At 42.9% G+C, this 26532-nt stretch overlaps 1 protein-coding gene across 1 annotated transcript in view; it reads right to left on the reverse strand.

Annotated features, from left to right (window-relative positions):
• The window catches only part of LOC122799218, a 1108404-nt gene that overhangs the window by 894406 nt on the left and 187466 nt on the right, over positions 1 to 26532 (reverse strand). Inside the window, exons 5-6 of the mRNA XM_044068137.1 lie at positions 17164 to 17232; positions 16801 to 16980 (exon numbers count right to left, since the gene is read on the reverse strand). Coding sequence (XP_043924072.1) covers positions 16801 to 16980; positions 17164 to 17232 — 249 coding nt within the window. The remainder of the gene's footprint in view (positions 1 to 16800; positions 16981 to 17163; positions 17233 to 26532) is intronic.

Below are 26532 nucleotides of genomic sequence, written 5' to 3' on the forward strand. Positions count from 1 at the left end.
ATTAGACTGCAGGGACATACGGATCTAAGAATAATACGGACTTTAATGTTATGAATTCAAACATCCTCCCCTTTGATGACATCTTATTTTACCCACACACATTTTGATTTAAGATTCTTCCTTCAGATGTTACAAGAATTATAGGATGGAAAGAATCCAGGCTTTTTTTTTTTTTTACCAAACTGATTGCAACAATAAAGCACTTCTGTTATAAAATCAGACTTCAGAAGTTGATGTTTATTTACCGTAAGCTACAGACTAGTAAGAGGTGACCTTATCTTGATTTATAAATGTAAGAATAATGTTTTAGCTGCTAGCATGGGTGATGAATTCAAAACCCACTTAACAGTGTACAACAAATAATGGAGTTCTTGTAGAAGTTCCTAAAGTAAACACGGAATTAAGGAAAACACACAGTGGCAGGTATTATTGTGAAATGCTCTCCCACCAAGAATCAAAAATGCTGAAAGTCTGCAGGTATTTACGAAAGCACTTGGTGAGATAACTGGTAGCAGGACTTATGATTCCACACTTTCATGTGGCAAACTCATTAAAGGCCTCAAGAAAGGCTTTGAGTATATTTTATACACCGAGCATTAATATTAAAATACCTCACTGCACTTTCTGAAAGAGAGCAAGGGAATCTACCTAGTGTCCAAACTGACTTTCTCCAGTTAGTATAAATGCCAACTCATGTCTTCTGAAAGCAAGCCATACGGCTAGTGCACAAATCTAGTCAAAACGTAAATAAAGTAGTTCTTTGTAAATCACATGATGTTCTTAATTAATCTGAAACTGCTCATAGCACAATAAAAAATGTTACTGACAATTACATCAAACAACACTGGTGAATTCCTTAATTCATTCACTCCAATGGAGCGCAGGAAGTTTGCACTGTAACTTCCAATGGGCGGAGCCCAAGTCTTTTGATAGAATCAAATTATATCCTCATATTTCAAACAAATGTTAACATCTGTGGAACTATAGGTGTTATGAAAGAAGTATGCATGGCAAACCCTTCAGCACAAACTTTTTGTAGTAGTAGCACTCTTTACGTTCTAAGTCTTAAACTGAATTGTATAAGTCATAGTAAACACTAACCATTACTTTTGTAATATTTTGTAAACAACTTATATCTCAGCAACCACTCAAGTTACACACATACGGTCAAGCAGCATTTTATTCATCTATGCTAGAGCTTTCATATGAGGTTAAGGAGTTCTCTCTATGTTACTTGGCTATTGAGATATTTAGAAAAAAATGAAAATTATATCTATACAAATTAATATCATAAAAGCAAGAGTTAATATATCTTTACCTGCACTAGACAGAGGTCAAATATTAATGCAGTTGGGTTTGCTATTGTGTAAGCTTTACAATGAAATATTTAAAAAACTTGTACATAGTATGGTTTTGGAATTATTGATACAAATATGAACAAGCAATATTTTGACGCCTAGAGGTTAGAGTAGGAGTTAACTCCAGATGTACCTGGAGGCGTCACTTGAATGTAATAATGCAAAACAAATTTAAACTTTTATCTTATACAAAACATAATTTCATATTTTTTCTTATCTTGATTTATCACAAAGCACTGAAGCTACTGCATTACTATCAGTCGTTTGTACACTTTTATAATGTTCTAACGGCTGCCACAATAGCATTATTTTGCTTACGATCTGAAGTTTCTATATAATGTAATATGCACTCTTTCCTCAAGACAATTTTGCTGCTACTTTAATACTTTTAATTTTAACCACTCAAAAGTAGTACTAGCATACCTCTCAACAGTACGGAATGCCTCGGTAAATACCGGTTTTGAGGGCAAAATATTGGGGTGACAAAAATTTCCGAGTGGCCCCTTTTTCTGAATTTACCAGGTTTTTTTTTTTAAACGAATTTGTTCCCTGATGTCATCACATGCAGGGCGTGCACGATGACGTCAGCTTTGACAACCTGTCAGAATGCCGAGCCATAATTCAGCTTGCTGCACTGCACAGCAGCACATCTTTCTTCCACTAGGTAAAGACTGTAAGGTTTAACTGTCTTATGTGCGAGAGAGAAAACACGAAACAGCATATTTGTACTTAGTTCTTTAGTTCAAGAGAGAAAAGTTAGTTCTTTTAAGTTGAAACTGTGTGCATTAAGCTGAATGGCATGCATTTGTACTTTGTGCTCATTAACTGTGCTCCTGCTCTATTGCTTTTTGGTAGACTTGTATTTGTACTTAGTCCTTTAGTTCCGTTATGCTGAAACTGTGTGCATTAAGCTGAACGACGTGGCACGCATTTGTAGTCAGTGCTCATTAAGTGTGCTTAATTGCTTTCCATTAAGCATTTGTACTTAGTGCTTGTTAAGTGTGCTCCATTGCTTTCTGTTAAGCTGAAACTGTGCATTAAGCTGAATGGCATGGGGCTGCCATGCATTGGTACTTAATGCTCGTTAAGTAAGTGTGCTCCACTGTGTTTCGGCAGATTAAGCTGCTGAGGGGTTTGTACTGTTAAGCTGCTACTGCTGAGGGTCACTTCTGCTGTACACTGAGCTTGTTTTTCTGATGTACCTCCCAATTTCTGCAGAAAGTACAGTTGTGTACACTTACCATAAATGTAGATGTTCGAGTGTTTCACTTGTTGCAATCAATACATTTGGGTTATCTGCTTGCAGGTAGCTCTCAGCCGGCCTGATTATCAAAAGTCTTGGGTCCTGCATCGGATGCTGTCTTCTTCCATCATGTCAGATAGTCAGGGGTATAAAGCATGCAGCTGACGCCATTACATCAGTTTTTCTTGCCCCAGATGTCAGGTGCCCCCCATAATGGGAAGCAATTATATACAAGGTTACACCTCCAACAAAAAGCAAATACACCAGAAAGCTTAAATACAGTAAACAAGAAGAGAGGTATAGCCAATAGAAATCAGGGGGCTGGAGGGAGGGTAACCAGGACTGCAACAATGAATACACTCGAACATCTACATTTATGGTAAGTGTACACAACTGTACTATGTTCTTCATGTTTCACTGTTGCGGTCATTACATTTGGGTATATTCCCCAAAGATAAGGAAGGGAGGAGGCAATTAGAGAGCATTAGGGCCAACTATTAGGCCCTGCAAGACTGCAGTGGCAAAACCAGCTCTGGATTTAGAAAAAAATAGGCAAGTGGTCATGCTTGGTGAAGGCATGTACAGAACTCCAGGTAGCAGCTTCTAGGATGCCCCTGGTAGGAACACCTCTGAGAAAGGCTGTTGAAGTAGATGCAGCACTGGTGAAATGTGATCGTATCCCCTGTGGGGTAGGTTTTCCATGGTGCTTATAGCAGAAATAAATACAACGGCCTATTCACTTACAAATGGTTTGCTTTGAAATGGCCTTCCCCTCTGGCCCTGCAGCAAAGGCAACTAAGCAGCTGTTCAGTTTTCCTGAGAGGCTTAGTCCTGTCCAAATAAAATCTAAGCTGTCTGTGCAGTATTCATTCTCCTTTGTTCTGTGGATTAGAAAAGAAGGTTGGCAAATGAATGGACTGATTAAGGGCCACACTGGATACCATCTTGGGCATAAAGGAAAGACTGGTCCTAAGGGACACCCTGTCTGCATGGAAGATAATGAAGGGCTCCACTGCCATGAGGGTCTGTAATTCAAACACACTATTCTTGCAGAAGTAATGGCCAGAAGGAAGGCCGTTTTCCAAGAAAGGAATTTCAACTCTGTAGCTGGTTCAAAAGGAGGTAGAGTGAGCTTTTCCAATACAAAGTTAAGGTCCCAGGCTGGAGTAGGGGCTCTCCTGGGTGATCTTAAATGTTTGGCCCTTCTGAGGAATTGCTTCAGCAGGGGGTAAGAGAAGAGGGATGGGCTTAGTATTATACTGTGCTGAAATGGCTGAGGCATGAATTTTAATGGAAGAGAAGGAAAGACGCTTGTGAAGCATCTCTGTTAAGTATTGAAGAATATGCGGTAAGCTGGGCAATGCTGTGCCCATCCCATGAGTCTGGCTCCAGGGACAGTATCTTTTCCACTTTTCAGCATAGGATTTTCTAGTACTAGGCCTCCTTGCCTCTAGAATGACATCCAGCACTTGTTTACTGAGGGATGGTACTGGAAAGCTCAGGTAATTAAGCCAGGCTGCAAGGTTTAGGGTTTGAAACTGTGGGTGCAGAATCTGGCCCCTCCTGCTGGGACAGCAGGGAAGTGGTCTGAGGCAGGTGTCATGGTTCCAGCAGTGACACACTGTGCAAGAGGGGGTACCAGTGTTGGCGTGGCCAGTCTAGTGCAATCAGTATTGTCCTTGGTTTGTCCTGTTTGATCTTTAGTAGAACTTCTGGGAGGAGAGGCAGAGGGGGAAAGGCATAAACTGAGAGGCTTTCCCAGGTGAAGGACAGGGCATCCACTTTGCAAGCTTGTCTGTGGGGAGTCCTTGTGCAGAATATATCCAACTGGTAGTTCTGAGGGGAGGCAAACAGGTCTATCGCTGGGCTCCCCCATTTGTTTCTCAAAATGCTGACTATCTTTGGTTCCAATTTCCACTCGTGTGGGTCCATGAGATTTCTGCTTAGGTCATCTGCCAGCGAATTTAGCTTGCCTGGCAGGAACCAAGCTTGTAGGTGCACTTGGTAGCTCAAGGCTGTGTTCCACAGAGCCATGGCTAGTCTGCAGAGGGGGCATGAGTGGGTTCCCCCCTGCTTGTTTATGTACCACATAACAGTGGTGTTGTCTGTCTTTACTAATAATTGTCCTGGAAGAATGTGGTCCTTGAAGGCCGTCAGAGAATTCTGTACAGCTAACATTTCTTTTTGATTGATATGCAGGTGCATTTGACTCAGGTTCCATTTGCCCTGAATGCACTGACCTGCCAAGTGAGCCTCCCATACACAGTCTGATGTGTCTGTTTGGGATTGGGTGGCAGGGGGTAGAGTGAATGGCAGTCCCTTGTTGTGGTAGCAGGCTTCTGCCCACCAAAGGAACTCTGTCTTTATACAAGGAATGATAGGAATCATTGATTCCAGGTCCTGAGAATGTTGACATCATATGCTTTTCAGATACCATTGTAGCTTCCTCATATGTAGTCTTGCATATGGAATTAGTAGGATGCAAGAGGCCATGAACCCCATGGCTTGCAGTATTTTCCTTGTAGATATCTAGGTCTTTGTGGCCAGTAGTTTGAAGAAGGCTGTCAAATAAACTTGTTTCTCTGGCATGAGGTAGGCCACCTGGGAAGTTGTGTTCAAGCTTGCTCCCAGGAATACAATTTGTTGGCAGGGTACTAGGTGAGATTTCTTTTCGTTTATGGCGAACCCCAGTGAGGTTAGCAGTTTCTTTACAAATGCCAGATGATTTAATAGTATGCCCTGGTTTTCTGCCTGAATTAGACAATCGTCCAGGTATGGGTATATTTGAATATTTCTTTGCCTGCAGAATGCAATGACTGGAGCTAGGCACTTTGTGAATATCCTGGGTATATTAGATAAGCCAAAGGGCAGTGCAGAGAACTATATATAGCCTGCTCAGAAGCGAAGGTATTTTCTGCAAGATTCCCTAAGTCCAATGTTGCCAACCAGGCATTTTTGCTAGCATGAGAAGCAGTTGATGAAGAGTTAGCATTCTGAATTTTGGGATTACCAAAAAGGTGTTTAGGATAGACAGGCCCAGGATAGGATGCCAGGAGTTGTCTTTTCTGGGTACCAGGAAAAGTCTTGAGTAAAAACCTTGTCCCCATTCCTCTGCTGAGACAGGTTGAATAGCCCTGATACTTAAGAGAGAGAGAACCTGCTGTTGAGCCTCTACCCACTGATTTGGGGGCAAGTCTGGCCAAACATTTGGGACTGGCAAGGTGTGGAAGTGGAATCTGTATCCCTGGGAAACTATATTTAAAACACATTTGCCTTGGGTAATGAGTTCTCAGTTTTTTGCATGCAGGGCAATCTTTCCCCCTAAGGGAGCAGTCAACTGAGCAGGGCTTGGAAGGTTTAAGGATAAGTCATTGTGACAGTTTACCATAGGGGGTGTCTTACTACATCCAGCTTTGGAAGTGGGAGCCCCCCACTGCTTATGCCTGCGAGTACCTTGAGACTGTAGCCTAGGTGGTCTGCTGTTCCTGGGTTTGGACTGAAAAGGCCTGGAAGAGACAGGAAAGGACCAATTCTTAGAAGGACAATGCCTACTAAATCTGGGAAGCTGTACTTGCAGGAAATCTTTAAGTCTGCATAGATTTAGCTTTTTCCTCCATCTTTTTAAGTACTAGTTCTGCGTTGTTGCCAAACAGGCAGTCTTGGTTTAAGGAAGCATCCAGTAATTTAGCTTTAACATGATCTGGCAAAGTTTGCTCCTTAAACCAAGCATGCCTTCTAAGAACAGACCCAGTGACAGCAGCACTGCAAGATGCCTCTAAGGAGTCAAAACCACAATGCAAAGTATGTTTATCAATTTGTTCAGCAGAATGCATTAAATCCTGTAATTCTTTATTTTCAGCACAGTCAGGAATCAACATCATTTTCTGTTTAAGTAATCCAATAATATGCTGCTGATACTTAAACATATGAAACTGGCAGTTTAAGGCCCTATTGGCCAAAGTAGCAGAAGTGTATACCTTCTTACCCCATCTGTCCAGGGCCCTGGAATCTCTATCAGAGGGGGTAGGGTTAATGGCAGTAGTAGCCTTAATGCCCTTGGGTCCCTGTGAAATGGTCTTTGGATCTGCAGTAGGATTCTTAAAGAGGAACTTGTGAGAGTCAGGTACTCTGTAATACCTGTCAGTTTTCCTGGGAGCCTGAGGTAAAGTGTCTGGGGCCAGGCTAGATTCCAAGAAGGCATCATCTATAATGTCCAGTACAGGACGGATAGCTAAAGGCCTGTGTTGAGATAGGAGTAAGAAGTCCCTAAGCCTCTTTTTAGAATCAGAGTAATCTTGGCTTTCCCAGCGGAAATGCTCCCTAAGAGTGTGCAAAGTTTCACCAAAAGAAAACTCTTCTGGAGGGGAAGCAGAGGGAATGGAGTCCTCTGCATAAGAATCCTCATAGGTAGACAAGGGAAAATCCTGGTCATCAGAAGAAATAGAAATTTCAGAATCCTGATAAGAAGAATCAGAAGGAAAATCACTTCTAGCTCTCTTAGAGGGAAAAGGCTGGCTTCCACAAATTAGAGTAATAAGGTCTTCAGCCATTCTTATCATTTGTTTTTTTGGCATATGGGCCTGACCATGTGGTTTGGATGTTGGTTTTCTAGGCGTGGATCCAGTTCTAGGATTTGAAGAAGAAGATGGCGTTGGTTTGATATGCAAGTCAGTAGGCCTGAGTACACCCTCAGGAGCCAGTGCCTGCACAGTGGCTCTGGACCCATCCAAGGTAGAGACATCCACAGGTTCCATAGTCGAAGCATTTCGCGGCATACCGGACTCTGAAGGGGTCTCAGTATAGGCCTGCGAATCTGAAGTAGCGGGTGTCAGAGGCTGCAAAAGCACCTCACTGAGTACCGGCGAACTGGTGACTAGCTTAACAGAAGCGTCGTCGGCAGCTTTGGACCTATGTGGTCTGTCTCTGTCTTTATCTTTACGTTTTTTTGGAATGTCGGTAGTTGGATGGCTTACTGAAGCCATTTCTGGATAATTAAACTGAGTACCGAAATAGTTAGAAGCAAAAATGAAGTGACGACGAATAGTTCGAGGATTGAATAAGGCACAAAACCGGCACCGAGGAACGTTGTGGTCTGGGCCTAAGCAAGGAATGCAGTACGAATGAAAATCTTTAAGAGGTAATTTGCTTTCCACAATTAATAGAATTGTTAACTTTTACTGACATTGGTTTAGAGCAAGAAAAAGGATTCCTAATGAGGTACTTAGCTTTTCTGAAGACTTCGGTTCTGAAACTCGAAAATAAAAACTACAGGAGTCGGCCAACCGGAACTTGTGAACTGCTTCTGCTTGGGGCACCGCACGGCAAGAAAGACTGCTGTAATGGCGTCAGCTGCATGCTTTATACCCCTGACTATCCGACATCATGGAAGAGACAGCATCTGACGCAGGACCGAAGACCGGGCTGGCTGAGAGCCATCTGCAAGCAGGACAGGTAGCTTACATCATTCTAAGTTGGGAACTGCTGATTGAGGGCTCAGTGTCTGTTATTCTAAAAGTGTATTAATTCTGGTTTAAGCACTTGGGCTTCAGGCCAGTTATTTTACATTAAGAGGGTTCGTGGTCTGCACTCTTGTGGGAGGAGAGGCTGGACTCTGCCCTTCTGAGCTGGGAATTTCTGGTTAAAGGCTTATAGTGCCTGCATATTTGAACTGCTTCTTACTGAAATTGGTACACCTTGTTTGCTGTAGCATAGACTAGATCCAGGCCTGCTGAATCTAGCTTTGTTTGTATAACTTGAGCACTAATCCAGACATTCTTTAAAGTATTCAATTGTATTTATTACTGCTTGGTAGTAACTTGATTAAAGTGTAGCTATCATTCTAAGTCTTTTGGATTAAGCACTTGGGCTTCAGACCAGTTGTTTTACATTAGGAAGGTTTGTGGCCTGCACTGTGGTGTCAGGACAGGTAGCTTACATCCTTCTAAGTTGGGAACTGCTGATTGAGGGCTCAGTGTCTGTTATTCTAAAAGTATATTACTTCTGGTTTAAGCACTTGGGCTTCAGGCCAGTTATTTTACATTAAGAAGGTTCGTGGTCTGCACTCTTGTGGGAGGAGAAGCTGGACTCTGCCCTTCTAAGCTGGGAAATTCTGGTTAAAGGCTTATAGTGCCTGCATATTTGAACTGTTTCTTACTGAAATTGGTACACCTTGTTTGCTGTAGCATAGACTAGACCCAGGCCTGCTGAATCTAGTTTTGTTTGTATTGCTTGTTATTTCCCTGAAACGCTAATTCCACCTAAAACGCAGCTTTTCAGCGCTTCTGTGGATCCCTAGTGATATCTGCATTGCTTACTGTACTTATTTCCTTGTTTCACTTGAATGAAAGTTACTGTTTGTCGTTTTTGCATTTAAGTTACCTGTAGCACATTGCATTTAAGTTACCTGGCACTTGCTCACTAAAGCAATTATATAAGTCAGCACTAAAAAACTAAAAGCACTACACCCTCACAAACTCCCCTTGAGTACCTTGTTCCCCATTGGCCCTTTTTTTCAATTATAAAGGAATTTCCAATACTATTCTAGCATGTCCAAAGGTCAGTTGTCAATCTCCTCTCCGGTCCAGCTGTTGAATCTGGGAATCTTGAGGCAATGTTACAACTGCCTCATGTACACAGACAACCCTCTCCTCCTCCCAACAAATTCCAACACATGTGAGAGATGCAACCATATAGCCAAACTGGAGGCTAAGCTCTCTCGACTCAGTACTGGCATAACCAGTCAGGAGGAAAAGGAAACCACACTCACTACAATTCCAGTCTCACATAGACCTACCATGACAGCAAACCAAACACAAACGCACAAAAACATACTCGGAGGCTCTAAATAAAAATCTGCCTAAGCAGCAGAGACCTCCAAAGCAAACACCCAAGCAACCGCTACCCCAAAACAAAACACGTGCAACACATAGCTCACAAAGCCAGTGTGCCGAACAGTCACAGCCCTTAAGGCTAAACACACCTGACGCACTTGTAATAGGTGACTATTGTCAGGCACACTGACGTCCCGCTCACCAGGCTGAACAAGGAGAAGGTCACGGTGAGCTGCCTGTCGGGCGCTAGGATCCGCCACATAACACAAGCACTCAGGTCACTCCAAGGCAAGTACAAATATGACTCAGTCATTGTCCATGCTGGTGTGAATGACCTGAGACGTACCTCCCTGGACTACATGAAAAGAGACAGAGGAGCTCTCTGAGCATGTAGCCCAGGCCGGTATGACCCTGACCTTGAGTAACATTCTTACCCTCACCAAGAATGATGCCACAATATGAAGACAAGATGATCAATTTCAACAATTGGCTTAAGTATTGGTGTCATTCAAAGGGGATCCAATGCCTGTCAGCCTGGGATGACATGCTCGGCAAGCCACAATGCTTCGCTAGGGACGGCTTGCACCTATCACCCCTGGGCTTTTGGATATTGGCAAAGGCTCTTACTACCCCCATAGTGCCTTTTTTAGGCAAGGCTCAAAAGACAAACCCACATCCATAGGTATCACAAGGGATAAGAAACTAAGAGTAGTGCTACTCAACGCTAGAAGTCTAAACCTCAAGATGCATGCACTCGAAACTCTCCTTAGCATGGAGAACATCGATATCTGTGCAGTAACAGAAACCTGGTTCAAGGCTCCTGAGAGCACCCCAGCACTACCAGGTTATACCTCATACCATGCTTTTCGGCCCTAAAACTTGGTCCGAACCACAAAAGGAGGGGGAGTAACAATATACGTCAAAGATACCCACACCTCTAGGTTGGTGGCACAGCACGAAGCATCAGAGACTATCCATGTGCAGCTAACAGTGGGTAAAACTGCCTTCCAGTTTATAGCCTGCTACAGACTACCCTCCCAAACCAAGGAACTCCATTCGGCCTTCCTGAGAACACTGGAAAATATGAAGGTCTCTCCAAACACCATTATATTGGGTGACTTCAACTACCCAAACATAGACTGGGAGCATTACTCTAGCTCCAACACCCTAGCCCAAAGGTTCCTAGAATTTATAAACTCAAATGCTATGTTACCACTCCCACAAGAGGGGAAAACATACTGGACCTGATCATCACCAACATGGGGACTCTATGCTCCAGACCAGAAGTGTATAACTTACTGGTAAGATCAGACCATAAACTAATCTCACTGGATATTCACATCCCGACCCTACCCCCTGCCCAGAAAACCACAGTGAAAAACTTCTCTAAAGCAAATTTCACACTCCTCAAAACCGAGGTGGAATCCTTCAAAGCCCCCGGGCCTGTCGAAAATAAGCCCAGACCGCAGAATCCTTTACAAACGCATTCTATGAACACCTTCAGGAATGCATGGATCATGCAATCCCAAATAAAACCAAGACCCAATCCTCCAAAGGCAGACGTCCTGTCTGGCGGACCCCAGCCATAAACAAACTATACAATAGAAGGAGGAAGCTACTACTTGATAGAGCAAAATCCCAAAAAGGGAAGGCATCTCTGATCAGTATTAGCAAAAAACTACGGGCACTCATAAAATCGTCTAAGGCCAGCTTTGAGAGAAACATTGCACAGGACACTAAGGATAATCACAAGGCTTTCTTTAGTTATATTAGGAACCTGGGTGGGAATTCCCAGATATGCTCAGAATTAGTACAAAATGACAAAAAATACACCAAACCCACAGACATTGCCAATATCCTAGCTGACAGGTTCAGCGCAAACTTCTCCCCCTCCCCACCAAAAGAGCAAATATCTATCCCAGCAGAGTGCTGCCCCCCTGACATCTCAGATGCTCAGGTAAGAGCCGCCCTCTCCAAAGCAAAAAAACACAGCATCAATGGGACCAGACGGTGTACCGGGCTGCGTCCTACATGAACTCCAAGAGCAGCTAAACCCAAACATAAAACTACTGTTCAATCTCAGCCTTACTACATGATATGTACCCAAAGTGTGGCATACAGCAACATTGGTCTCTCTCCACAAAAGTGGTGCCTCAACGGATCTTGGAAACTATGGCCCCATAAACCTGACTAGCTTGGTCTGCAAAGCTATGGAAAGGATCATCATGGACCTTATAAATAAAGATATTGGGGACCTACAGACACTGGATCCTACCCAATTCGGCTTTGTTAAGGGCAGATCCTGCCTCTTAAACCTGGTTAATTTCTTTGAAACGGTCACCAAGGCCATTGACGAGGGGAAGGACAGCCTACCTGGACCTCGCAAAAGCCTTCGATGCAATACCCCACTCGGGCATTATAGATAAGCTCACCAGCTTAAATATAAACCCCTATGTCACTAGATGGGTCGCAAACTGGCTCAAGGACAGAACCCACATGGTTAGAATTGCTGGAGCCATGTCAGACTCCAAACCAGTTACAAGTGGCGTCCCACAAGGCTCAGTCCTGGGACCTCTCTTGTTCGGTATATATTTCTCAGAGGTACAGGCCAACACAGAAGGACTGTGGCTGACCAAGTTCGCAGATTACTGCAAACTGGGCGCTATAATCAACTCTCCAGCCGACACAAGCATCCTCCAAGAGGGCCTCATGCAAACAGATAACTGGTGCCAGAGCCATGGCCTCAAGCTAAAAGCCAAAAAGTGTATAGTCATCCCCTTAGGCAAAAACAAAGTGCCCACAAATTACCACACAAATAGTAATCCATTAAGTACAGAAGAAGTAATTAGGGACCTGGGGACCCAAGGTGATCGCAATCTCTCATTTGACAACCACATGGCCAAAGTGGTTAGAAAAACATTTTATATAGCCCACCTAATCATGAAGGGATTCACATCTAGATCAGGGGAGGTCCATAATTGAGTACAATGCCCCTTTTGGGATGTACCTTACCAGACACCTGCAGCAACTGGAAAGACCCCAAAAGTACCTCACCAAGAGGATCAAAGGGCTCAAACAGATGTCATATGCTGCCCAGTTAAAGAAACTCCAGCTCTACTCAGTGGCATACCGCCTGCTCAGAGGTGATCTGTGCCTGACGTATAAAGCCATGTCCAACCCGGAATTAATGGACATGCTGCACCTCAGAAAATCCAAATCCCATCGAGCTACGCGCTCGAGAGACTTTAACCTCAGCACTGAGATAAATAGGACATGCTGGAGGGACAGATTCATAACCCAGAGGCTCCCTTCACTCTGGAATAAAATCCCAGTCCAGGTTAGGCAGAGTCCCTCATTGACTATCTTCAAGAGGAATCTTGAGTGGATGGGGGATAGTAGGTTTACCCCCGGTATCACTTCTGTGTCACTGTTAGACAAAGGCAGAGTATACTAACCTCGAAAAAGGGCATAGCAAAATTAATTTAAAATGGGTGGCGAAAGCCAAACACACTCTAGCTAGGCTTATAAATGCCCCAGGGCAGATAGCCTAGTATGAACCTATAACCCAAATGTAATGACTGCAATAGTGAAACACGAAGAACATCAGCACACACACAACAGTAGTGCTCAGTCCATCAGTTTCTTTTTTAACAGGTAACAGTACTTTGATTCAAGCTCTGTTGTATCCGTTTTCTTACTTTGAGATCATTGTTTGGCCCTTGTGTTGTCACTGAAGTTTTATGCGATTGCTGCTGTTGCTAATTTTTAATGCAGAATCCTTAATTTGAGATCACTGTTTTAAAACTTTTTTTCTCATTCCTTCTGATTCACCTGCAGAATTTCTTAAATAAATGGTAAAAGTACCAGGTGGTAAAACTTCCTTTGTCCTGGAAAAGATGGTAAAATGTATGCTGTTTACCCCACTTGTTTATGCTGACAAGTAAGGACATCTGGAAACATGAACATTGTACAGACTTCAGTACAGTTTGGAGAAGAGAGCCAACAGGTGCTAGGGCACTGTGACCATGGAGAAAAGCTAAAATAAAAGGAAAATGAATCGAATGGTCAGCTAGTGCACAAAAAAATGCCTTTCCTGAGCCTGAATAGCAATTTCCAGCTCATTAGACATTTGCATGTTCCCTTTTATTCACCTTGGTGAGTGATAATGGATCTTCAGCTAGAACTATTCCTAAAAATCTGATCTCTTTATATATATATATATATATATATATATATATATATATATATAAACAGTCTCACTACCAGTTCTATTTGTTATTCTGCTCTGTGCAAGTGTTCTATGGGCTATGTTACCTACGTATTCAGTCATTTCTTCTCGCACTACATTTCAGGCATCAGAACCTAACAGCAGCACTGTCTTAAGTTAATCAGCCTGCTTTCACTAATTTGAACGAATGCACAGTTCACTGCCCCTCATGGAGATTAAGATCACAGGACAACAGGTAATGTAAGTAAATAAGGGAAACACTAAACAATAAATAAGCATTGATTTCACTTTTTTAACCAGTTAGTAATATTTTAATAACTTCCCTCCGATGCCTATGCTTACACTTATCAAGGGTATCAGAACTTGTCAGAGATTTGGGATGCATGGTTAGGCTTAAAAAGGCCCTTGTGGTCATTAGCCTAGTAAAAATCTATGAACCTATGAGGATTTTGTACTGTTAAGTTGCTGCTGAAGGGTTTGTACTGTTAAAGCGTGTGTGTGTGTGGGGGTGGGGGGTTGCACTGTTAAGCGTGTGTGTGTGTAAATAAAATACCCAATTAGGTATAACTGGAGCAAGAGCCTAAATTATCTACCCATACCATCCACCACCACATATGACTAAAGGAGCCAAGTCCATACTTCTCAACTGTTCATACTTGTGGTCTGTTCCTCTTAAAATTTTTGGTTTTCTGGCAAATCAATGAGAACTGAATTCACTAAATAATGACAGCCATTTAAGTTTCAGTCTTCCTATCTTTCAGGAAATGCATGGTAACACAAAACATTTTATTCTAGCAACTTTTCTGAGATTATACAAGTAATGTTTAAAATGTGTCCCTGGTTTGGGCCTTTGTTTCCTCCCCCAATAAATTTTGGCTTTTTCCAGATTTCTTGTGCTACATAGTTCTTCAGGGGAAGAAAAGTTTAGTGCTGCTTATGCCAAATATCTTTGTGTTTGTTGTTAGTAGCACAACAGGTAGAATACTTGCTTTTGATGCAAAAGGCTGTGGGGGTTCTACTCCCACAGTATGTAGATGGATTGTTGATACTGTACTGTGCTGTACTTTTAAAGGGGTGGATGCAGCAGTCCTGAGAATGTCCTCTTTGGTGAAGATACCTAGTAATTATGAACCTGTTATCAATTTTCCATCAATTCCCTATTGCAATATTACTAGCTTATCATTTTTTAATGTAACAAAGGCAGTTTACTTCTCAAGGGCAATAGGCACTTTACTTGTAGATGAAACAATGAAATATAAAGTTGTTTGTAGCAGCAACCTCTTCATTAGTTACAGATCTCTTTAATTTGGAATTATTTAGATGACTTCCTTGCGCAGAGATTGTGCATATTTACTGATAATGGTGGACTGTAGAAGTCTGAGTAGACTTTTATGATGGAAATGTTCTGAACTAGATAGTTTTGTCATTATTGGTTCATGCATTTTGTTTCATTGCTTACTGGAAAAATGCTCAAAACAATGAATTTAAAACTCGCTCTAACAAGTGTGGTGTATCAAAGAACACATGTATGTTTAGTGTGCAAGGAGTCTATGATTTGAAAACAGCACAAAGGTAATCTTTATCCGCCACTGGCTAGATGCATTTTCTTTGAATGTGGGTTTCAATGCTGTTTCAATATGTGTGAGTTTCAAGGGCAGAGAAGTTTTAATGCTAAGTCTGTTTTCATTTTGAGACTGTATTGCTTTGTTTAGCAGATGTCTATTAGTGTTTGTGCCATAAAATGTAAACGAAGTTTTAAATGAAATCCAAATAATTATAGAAGTAAAGCAGTATGTACATTAAAGTGCTTAAGGTAAATGAGGCAAAATAGCCAAGTAATAGGACATTGGAATGGCTGCAGGGAGGAGGGCTGTGTATGGGGGCCATTTGACCATGATTTTGTGAGGGGGAAAGGGAAGCAAACTCAAAGACAGCCCCGGGTGGGACAAACTCTAGCTATGCCACCGATCAGTAGGCCATGGAGAATGATTTGGCAAACTATAATATTCTTTTGCTAAGATTAGAATATTGCCTACCAGTAAATGCCCTATTTTTACCACAAAACTCACATACTGCAAGTCACCAAAATCAAAATCCTAAGGTTCCTCATCTTCTCCCTTCCCAGTGAACATCATTGCTACACATTAAAAAAAATGGTCACCATTTAATACAGGGTCTGGGGGGCCATAGTTTGGTTGGCTATTCTTCAGTTTGCGTTTTTAAAGTTGGTATCCCAACAACTCCATTGGAGTGGGTGGGTTAAATAATTATGTATGCAATTTTTGTTAATCAGCGTACAGATATGTACCTATTTTTCATGGGCCTTTGTCCAGATTTTTGATGTTTCCAGGTTGAGAGGTAAGAGTACTAGGCAGAATTACTGCTTATTTTATTCTGAGAAACAATGCAGACAACTAATACATTTTCAAGATCAACTTTATTGATTTCCCAAGCTGACTTACAAATTACATTTATAGCATTAGCTACAAAACATGAATAAACTACTTTTGCAAAGTCCAAGAATTTCTTAGCTACTGGAACTCCTCCCACATGACTTGAACCAGAGGAGTCAAGTTTCATGTCATTCACCCTCAAGCTACTTGTTCAATTGAGACTTTAACAGCTAACACTAACAAAGATGCATCATCTTTGTTTAGTCGTTTTTGTGCTGCTAGATCCAGCAAAGATTTGACAAACCCTGGGTTCTTGTTATAACCTGGATGGAAAGAAGACAGAGCTACTAAAACTTTTCTGCATGGGCTTCTGCCGGGCAAAAAGTCTGCAATGAACTGGGAAATGTAAAACATGGGAAGATTTGATTGGGGGGGGGGTTAGCATAATGGTTAGTGTTTTACCTCCCAGACAAAGTACAAGGTTTGATTCTCACCTTTGAGGGAAACTGGCTAGGCTAAAAATAGATTAGAATGGCAGCTAGCCTACTACTTGCCTATGAGCCTATAAATTCTTTAAGGAAGGAGGAACTGCTAATTAAGGTTTAACTTTTATGAGGCAATGTGCTGATCATTTGTAGACAAAAATGTTTTCTTGGATGAGAAAAAAAGTGTTTAGTTTGTGGATATCTTTCAAAAGAAAAATTGCAAATGAAGTATTACAACTATAACAAATGGTAGCTGTACATACCCTTCTTAAAAGGCAGCTTCTGGCGAGATGAAGGATCAACAGGTGATAGCTGAAGCAAACAAAGATCATGGGACTTGAATATTTTTTCCAAATGCTTGTTATCTGAAATTAAAGGCTTCTTTTCTAAGGAGACCCAGCGGCTGTCCTTTGTAGGGAACACTGGTTTGTCTTTCAACATACCTAATGATAAAAAGCAAGTAAAAACATGTACCATTACTGCAGCATTACTTATAGCTAAAATTCAGCACTGACTTACACCATTAGATTGTTATAGTCAGAACAATATAAACCATGCTTTGTGACTAGATTCAATTGGGCATCTACAGTAGAAATAACTTGTACAGAGCAAGCTGGGACCCATACCTCTGAGAGTACTGCAGTAGTTTTCATCAACTTCACACTCAAGTTCACCACGAATTTTGCATTTTTCAGCTTCAAAAACAAGAGAAAGACAGAGTACACTTAGCAACAGTTTCACTAATAGTGAAATTAAATTTAGAAATAACAGTAATCACTGGCTCAACAGGTAACACACTTACCTGAATGCTGGATGATCCTTCTGGAGTACCTATCAGTCTCTAAATTAAGAACACTGAAAGTAAAATATAAGTGAACTCCAAACCATAGCTGTACAATACCGTGGCCTTTATAGAGTGGCCAATTAAATGTGTATGTGTAATTGCCTTCTAAAATAAATTTGCTGTTGTCATTCAAATAATTTGTAAATCACCAGAGCTGAGGCCAGTGTTTCCTAAGTGGCTCTCACCCTCACCTCCTTTATTAGCAGCCCAAAATAAAAAGCATCCCTAACTCAAAAAGCCTTTCATCTCCTTAGCTGCTCCTCTAAATTAGAATCTATTATAGCAATAACCCACACCTGGGTTTGGGTAATGCGGGATTTACCCACGGTTGGCGTGGTTTGGTCCCGAGGGACCAAACAAAGACAACCGTGGGGAAATCCCGCATTACCCACACCCAGAAGTGGGTTATTGCTATTATACTATGACATTATTTAAGAAAATAAATAATTACTATTCTTAAATAATGGCATTGTATAATGCCTCTTTGCTGCCCTTCCACAGCAGTCTGGTATCCGCGGTAGTTCTGATGTACTGCGCATGCCTACGCAGTACATCAGAGCTGAGGCCAAAAGCAACGGAGAAAGCAAGATCTCTGTTGCTTTTTACTGTTTCGCTATGTTAAATGGGTTTAACATAGCGAGACAGCTTTAAAATAAGCAACGGACATATCCGTTGCTTATTTTAAAGTTGTTTCGCTATGTTAAACCCATTTAACATAGCGAGACAGGTTTAAAGAAAAAAAAGCAATGGAGAAACCAAGATCTCCGTTGCTTTTTACTGTTTCTCTATGTTAAACGGGTTTAACATAGCGAGACAGGTTTAAAATAAGCAACGGACATCTCCGTTGCTTATTTTAAAGCTGTCTCGCTATGTTAAACCCATTTAACATAGCGAGACAGGTTTAAAAAAAGCAACGGAGAAAGCAAGATCTCCGTTGCTTTTTACACACTGTGTCGCTATATTAAAGGAGTTTAACATAGGGAGACAGCTTTAAAAAAAGCAACGGAGATCTCCGTTGCTTTTTTTTAAGCCTGTGTCACTATGTTAAACTCTTTTAACATAGTGAGACAGTGTTTTAAAAGAGACTTATACTAATGGAAAAAGTCCGGGCGACCGGACCTTTTTCCATTAGTATAAGTCGATTTGCAACGTGCACGCTGGCCAATCAGGGTGCACGTTTTGGAATATTAATGGGGGGTCATGGTATAATGCTGAATATAACACATTGTATCTAGAAACAGACTGGTGCAGAAAATTTCCTACACTCATCTGGGAACAGTTTGTTTTTCTCAAAGGTTGCACACTGAGCTGTTTGGCTGTTTCTGGTCCAACCCGTTATGTTCGGGGTCACTCCGCCCCCCTACCCTACCCCCATTCCTACCACCACTCTTCCAAGATTTATTCTTAACTAGCCGTTCCCTGTAGTCATGCCAATCAATCAAAACCACACTACCTCACAAACTAGCACAGCATATCTTTACTCAACTCTCCAGTCCTACTAATACTACAACTAACTATTCTAACTTCCTTACATCTTACTAATATGCCTAAAACCAAAAAAAAAAATGCTCTCCACCAACCTTCACTGCAATTTAGGCATCAACTATGCTTACACACTACTATGCCAATACTACTAGTAATAGCAATACACAGCACATACTATCACACCAACCTAGCAGAACCTAACCCATCTCATTCTACCTCTTACATCTACTCAGTAAAATCAAAACCTGTCAACATTTTTATATCTTGCTCTATAATAATCATCACAGCTTTTCAACACACACTACTCCCTTCTCTCCAACCAAACATCCCTACCATCTCTGAGAATTACAATAAGCATATAATTAAATTCTTAAAAACCGTAGTTAAAAGAGCTTGTAGTGGGGACATACACCCTAACCCTGGGTCCTAACCCCAGTCACAGCATCTCAACTTCACAAAATAACTGCTCTCAATCAACAAACATTCCCCTAAAACAAAGCTGATATCCTACTGTTAAAAATGAATATATGTATCAGTAACAGCAAAACACATGAACTCCATGCCAAACCCACATTATACTCCCCAGACATTGTTCTTATCACAGAAACTTAGCTAAAACCAAACTAATAATGAGATTCTCCTACCAGGATAGATCATATGCCAGGATAGGATAGGCAAAAGAGGAGGAGATGTGGCTCTACTCTTTAAAAGCCACCTTTCCTTAGAAATCTTAGACGATAAAACACTGAAATGTGATAATGCAGAACTCACTAAATTATCATTAATCCCCCAAAAACATATGAATATAATAGATATCTACATCCCACCAGAAGATAATATCAGAACACTAGAAAAAGAAGTTATGTACCTACCACAATGTTCCATGTTAGTTGTCTTCATCTTGCCTTCCTTCTTGCTGGTTGGGATCGGAGCCGATCCTCGGCTCCGCCTCGGCCATCTTCAATAGCTCGAGAGCGGTTTACTGGCTCGAGGCTACCCCTTATCCCATAGTGCCTAGCGATAGCTACCCAGATCTCGTTGGAAATAGCTAACTCCAGACATACCAAGAGAATAAACCAGTCAAAATAATTAGTTGACTATACCTGCTATATTCTCTAAGTCAATAGAGGAAAAACAAGAGAACACGCAGGCAGTGAAATAGGAACTCCTCTCGGTCCACTAGGACAGGGGGACAGAGGGTGGGACGCAAGAAGGAAGGCAAGATGAAGACAACTAACATGGAACGTTATGGTAGGTACATAACTTCTTTATGTTAAGTTGTCTATCTCGCCTTCGTTCTTGCTGGTTGGGACAGCGTCCCTAGCACCCAATATCCTGGTTGGCTCAGTGGAACAGATGCTTCAGAACAGTGGAACCAAAGTCAGCTCTGCTCCTGGAGACCATATCCAACTTGTAATGAGAAATAAAGGTATGAGGGTTTGCCCATGTGGCAGCTGCACAGATAGAATCCATGGGCAACCTAGACTGAAAGGCTACAGAGGTGGCCAAGGCTCTAGTAGAATGAGCTTTCAGTTTAATAGGTAACTCTTTGTTCTTTAACTGATAAATGAAAGTAATAGTGTGCGACAACCATCTAGACAAGGTTACCTTGGAAACTGGGAGACCTTGTTTGCCCAAGGCATAAGAAAGGAATAGTTGGTCCGACTTCCTTATTTCCTTAGTTCTGTGCAGGTAAAAATGCAATTGTCTATGAACGTCTAATTGGTGTATTTTGTACTCTGCCTTGTTAGTATGATTAGGGAAAAACACAGGAAAATCGATAGATTGGTTTAAATTATTTTCTGAGCAGACTTTAGGAAGAAACAAAGGATTAGTCCTCAGAGCAACCATGTCCTTATGAAAAACCTAGTATGGAGTACGAACACATAGTGCCTGAAGATCGGAGACACGTCTGGCTGAAATAATAGCTACCAGAAAGAGTGTCTTCCAAGATAGAAATTTAATGGAGCAGGACACTGCTGGTTCAAAAGGGGGCAGAATTAAGGAAGTTAGGACTAAATTAAGGTCCCAAGGAGGAGGGCGATCTCTCATTGGAGGCCTATGAAGAGTTGTCCCTCTCAAAAAAGCTTTACAGAGCTTATGAGACAATGTTAGAATTTGACAAACCAACATGAAAGTTAGAAATGGCCGCTAATTGTACCCTGATCGTAGGGGAAGCAGACCCGGAGTGAAAAAGTTGTGCTAGGAATTCCAGAATTTCGTGGACTGGGGCTGAAAAGGGATCCACATTCCTAGCCTCTGCCCAACAAGAAAAACATTTCCATTTGCTAGCATAAGTTTTCCTGATTGTAGATTTGTGAGAGGAGACGATAATCTCACGTACTGCTGGGGAAATGCTGGGAAGCCTGGCTAAGGTTGGAAGTGGAGCAACCAAGCTGTGAGCTGGAGAGTTTGGAGGGATTGATGCAACCCGACTGATTGATGAATCAGATGATCCGGAATCGAGTCCAGAGTCCAGGGTTGATCGAGCAGGTAATGGTGCAGGAACGGGAACCATACCTGTCGAGGCCAGTAGGGAGCAATGAGGATCATTTTGTAACCTAATGACTTTGCTTTCTGTATGAGTTTCAGTATCAGGGGAAATGGAGGAAAAGCATAAAGTCATCCCTGAGGCCAATCGTGGACTACAGCGTCTCTGGGTATGTGACCTGCAAGCGGAAGAAGGGAGAAGCAGTTGCTGCATTTGCTGTTGAAGGGGGTGGCAAAAAGATCGCAGCAAGGCTGTCCCCATTTGAGGAAAATAAGGTCCACAACTTCCTGATTCAGAGACCACTCGTAAGGCATAAGGATAGCTCTACTGAGCCTGTCCGCTATGACGTTGGATCTCCCAGGGATGTGCGTCGCAATCAGAAAATGTTGGGAGGAAATCGCCCACTGCCAAATTCTGGGTGCTTCTTGACACAGGGGGTAGGATCTGGTTCCGCCCTGCTTGTTGATGTACCACACCAGTGACATGTTGTCCGTTTGAATAGCAATTGTTCCAGAAGGAAGAGAGTCTTGAAGGGCTTGCAACGCCAGGTGCACAGCTCTCATTTCCAGGACATTTGTGAGCAGATGGTACTCGTGAGGTTGCCAAGTGCCTTGGACTGTCCTGCCCAGATAATGCCCCCCCCCCCACCCTATCAGGGAGGCGTCTGTCATCACTGTGGCTACCGGAGGGGATTGTATGAAAGGTCTGCCCTAAGTAATTAGTGGGGAGAACATCCACCAAGAAAGATGTCTTTTGCATGCATCTGTGATCAGGATCATGTGAGTCATGGGTAGCTATTGGAAAGACCTCTGTGTGAACAGAAGCCACTGAAGAATCCTCATATGAAAGCGCGCTAGTGGAATTAGAAGAAAGTCTGCTGCCATGGAACCCAGAGTTTGAAGGACGAACCAGACTTGGATCCTTTTGCTTTGCATTAGAATCCGTACTTGCTGATGAATTGCGGACACCCTTTCGAGTGGTAGCCTTGCAAGCATGTTCCTTGTGCCCAAGTCTGCTCCTATGTAAGTGATAGATTGACAGTGCAACAAGGCAGATTCTTCGAAATTTATTGCAATGCCCAGCTGAAAGCAGATTGTGATTATGTAGTCCCTTGCTTGTAGGAGTTGATGCCTGGTGGTGGCAGTGAGGAGCCAGTCGTCTAGATACGGAAATACCTGGAATCCTTGATGTCTCAGGTGAGCCGTGACCACTGCCATACATTTGAACACCCTGGGGACTGTGGTGAGACCAAAGGGCAGAGCTCTGAACTGATAATGACTGGCTCCCAGCCGGAAGCGAAGATATCTCCTGGAGCACCTGTCCATCTTGATATGGTAGTACGCGTCCTGAAGATCTATCAAGCACATCCAATTGTCCTGACCCTGAAAGGGTAGAATGGACTGTAGCGTGACCTTCTGAAACTTTGCTCTTTGTACAGACCTGTTTAGTCTGCTGAGATCCAGAATCGGTCTACAGTCCCCTGTCTTTTTTGGTACCAAAAAGAAGACTGAGCAAGTTCCGGATCCGTGCTGGTCTGCTGGGACTTCCTGGATGGCTCTTTTTTTCTAGCAGTTTTGAAACTTCTATTACTGCTTGCTCCTTCAGATTGGGTGGAACATCTTGAAGGGTTTTCTTTGACGGTAAGGGGGGGGGTTGATGGAAGGGAATTTTGTAACCTCCGGATATAATGGACCGTACTCATCTGTCTTGCGTTAAACTTTGCCAGGCTTTTGGGTACAGTGAAAGTCTTCCCCCGACTGCCTCGAGAGGTGAGCAGCCAGGCAAACTTTCAGGGATGCTGAAAGGGCTTATCAGAGAAAGATTCTCTGTTGCCCTGGTTCTGCGGACCCCCTCTGCCATGAGGAAGGCATCTATTGTTATTGTTTCCCCCTCTGCCCCTGGAGGAAAAATCGCTACATGTGTCAGGCAAGGCTCCCTGAGATTTTCGGAACCACATCTTGCCACTCTTCTGACCTTTGAGGTAAGGTCTAGAGGGAGTGGAAAAATGGACTCCCATGGCAGAGAGAGTCTTGCCTTCTTGTTCACACCTAGTCAAAAGTGTCTTTCATCTGTGGCCCAAAAAGAAAGGAACCATCAAAGGGGGTGTAGGTGAAGGACACTCGAAAGGGTTCCGCAAAGTTACACAGCCGCATCCATGCATGCCTCCTAAGGGACAAACCCATACCTGCGGCTCTACTCACCCCATCGGCTGCATAGGCAATGAGCCTCATGGAGGAGTTAACTACAGAATTAAGCGTCGCCAGCTGGGAAGCTGCTTTGGCTTGTGCTCCCTCAACTATTGGATTTTGAAGGGTATCTCCAAGCTCTTTAAGGAGATCCCTTTGAAGTTGGGTAAAATGACATAAGTAGTTCAGTGACCTCATAGAAAAGGTCGCTGAAGTGAACATTCGCTTCCCGTATCTGTCCATCGTCCTAGACTACTTGTTAGGGGGATGGACAGATGAAGAGGTCTCCGCTAACTCTTTTTTGATGGCTGCTGCTACCACCATGGCATCAACAGGAACATCTTTAGATAGGAATTGCTTATCCTGGGGTGCTGTAATGAATTTACCAGGTTTCCTCTGAGTTGGTTCCATTGAATCCGGAGCTGACCAAGCCCTTTGAGCCACCACTGCCATAAGTGGATCGAAAGGCAGAGAAACACAGGAGGTGGAAGGTCGGGAACCAAAAGCATCCAGAAATACAGACTCATCCTCGGTAGGGGCTAGGGGATTCCAGTTCCCCCTCTGCTTAAGCATTTCTAGTATGTCCGAGAAGGAAACATCTTCAGAGGGGGATCTCGGGGACCATTCCGAATCATCTAAGTCTGTATCAGAAGTGACAGACTCGGGGAAGTCAATGTGCTTCCTCTTACACTTTTTCTTCCGTGGGGGCTCCTCTGAGTGATTAGGAGAAGCCTCGGAAGAGGAGGAAACACCCAATGGGGTATCCTGGAGCATCAGTTCCCTACGCTTAGGGTCTGGAGGAGGAGCAGAGGTTGGCACAGGCACTACAGGGGATGGAGCCGGTGGGGCTGAAAGTGGAGCTGACTCAGAGGACAGCACACTCCGCATGACATCAAAGGCGCCCCTGCCACGATGCAGAGAAAGCTCCGGTTCCGAAGAAATAGGAATCTTTCTCTGCACCGAGGGGGACGGCTCCTAGGCCGATGTGGGAGCCGAGCTCACCTGCGCCGAGGCTCCGAGAGGGAGAACGGGGTCGGACAAGGGTCCGATGCCACTCGCCCCCTCGGAGCAGACGAGGGAGCCACGGCACCCAGATCCCTCGATGGACGGTACCATCGGGGGAATCGTAGCCGATGTCGGAACTGAAGGAGATAGAGTTACCGGAGCCGATGGTTCCACTACTCGAACCCCAACGAACTCCGGCTCAAACTCATTGGAGTCGGAGGAGGAACATCAAGAGAAGTGGACGGAGCCGATACCTGTTGAGGAGTGCTGGACAACAATTTAGCTAGTGCCTGCGACTTTAGCAACCAACTGACTACTTCCTCCACGTCATGATCTGACAGCCTAGAGGATCGAGAGGAGTGAGAGGATCAGTGACAACGCTTGCTTTGAAGTAAAGGAGACAGAGGAACAGAATGCACCGACTTTAAGGAAGGGGACCTCAGCCTCTTGTGGCTCCACGACGGCTCTGAAGCCTCTGATGGAGCCAACAGGGAGATTATCTTGTCGGTGCCAGCCGGAACAGACATAGAAGGAAAATCCTGTACCGAAGTTGGCTCTGAAATTGGAGCCGACAGCTTAGTGGATTTAGGGGATTTCACTGGCTGTGAACTCTTGGCCGGTGAATCCTGGGGTTTTAACAGACCCCTAAGAATCAACTTACGCTCCTGCAGGACTCTTGGACTAAAGGCATGACAAACAGAACAAGAGTTTTGCAGGTGCACAGCGCCTAAACAATAGACGCAAGAAGTGTGCCCATCTGTCAGACATTTTCTGACAGCATGAGTCACACTTCTTAAACCCAGAAATCTTAGATTCCTTGGACATACTGTACTGGAAAAAGAAACCAACGAATTTAAAGGAACAATATTCAGTTCAACAAGAACAAAAAGCACTACCTAGGATATAAAAAAGGTTTTTTTTTAGAAGGTAATAGGTTAGCGTCTAATTTAAATGGCTAGCCTATAAGAAAAAAAAACAGTAGGAAAGCCTTTAAACAGCTAACCAAGGAAAGGGGGGAGGGTTGGGGGAGAACTCTCTAAGTTAAACAAGTTCTACAAAAAGGGGGATACTATAGATAAACAATAATCTAACACAGTTAACAGCACTATCGCTAATAATGCTATACTGGAAAAGTTCAATTCTAGTGAGAATTTACACAAAAAATTGTATACAAGTCTGAGCCAGAAAAAACGACACCTCGCAGCTGAAGCGGCAAACGAGATCTGGGTAGCTATCGTTAGACACTATGGATAAGGGGTAGCCTCGAGCCAGTAAACAACTCTCGAGCTATTGAAGATGGCCGAGTCGGAGCCGAGAATCGGCTCCGATCCCAACCAGCAAGAACGAAGGCGAGATAGACAACTTAACATTATATATTATACTGATCATCAAAAACATTGTCTCAGGAAACAATAATCATGGACGACTTTAATATAGACTGGACAGACTGCAATTCCCAGACTCCCAAAAAACTACATCTACATGGCTTTTCCCAATTCATACAAACAACCACTAGGATTAATAAACCATCCAACAAACACCCCACTCTTGACTGGATATAAACAAACAGGTCAGCCCTCTCCTCTCATTCTGGCAGTCTCCCAGACAGCCTTAGTGACCATTTCCCAACCTATCTACTCAGACAACATATTAACCCAGCAAAACAAATTTACCAACCAATAAAGAACAAAAAAACACCTTAACCCAGACAACCTCATGTAACTGGACAACACATAAACTACTTCCCTAGAAGTAAGTAGTACAGTATTTTAATACCACCTTCATGACCATCCATAATACTTAGGCCCCTACACAAAACTATAAGAGTTAAGTCAAACTCTGCACCATGGCTAACCAAAGAAACTAGGTCTCTACTAAAATCAAGAGAACTCCTAGAAAAAAATGGCACACAACTACATCCCAATCTGCATTACAAAACTACTGAGAACTTAGAAATAAAAGAAGCAAATTAAACAGGACAAAA

This window comes from Protopterus annectens, chromosome 4.part0, assembly GCF_019279795.1.
Source record: "Protopterus annectens isolate FY-2018-M chromosome 4.part0, PAN1.0, whole genome shotgun sequence".
NCBI lineage: Eukaryota > Metazoa > Chordata > Ceratodontiformes > Protopteridae > Protopterus > Protopterus annectens.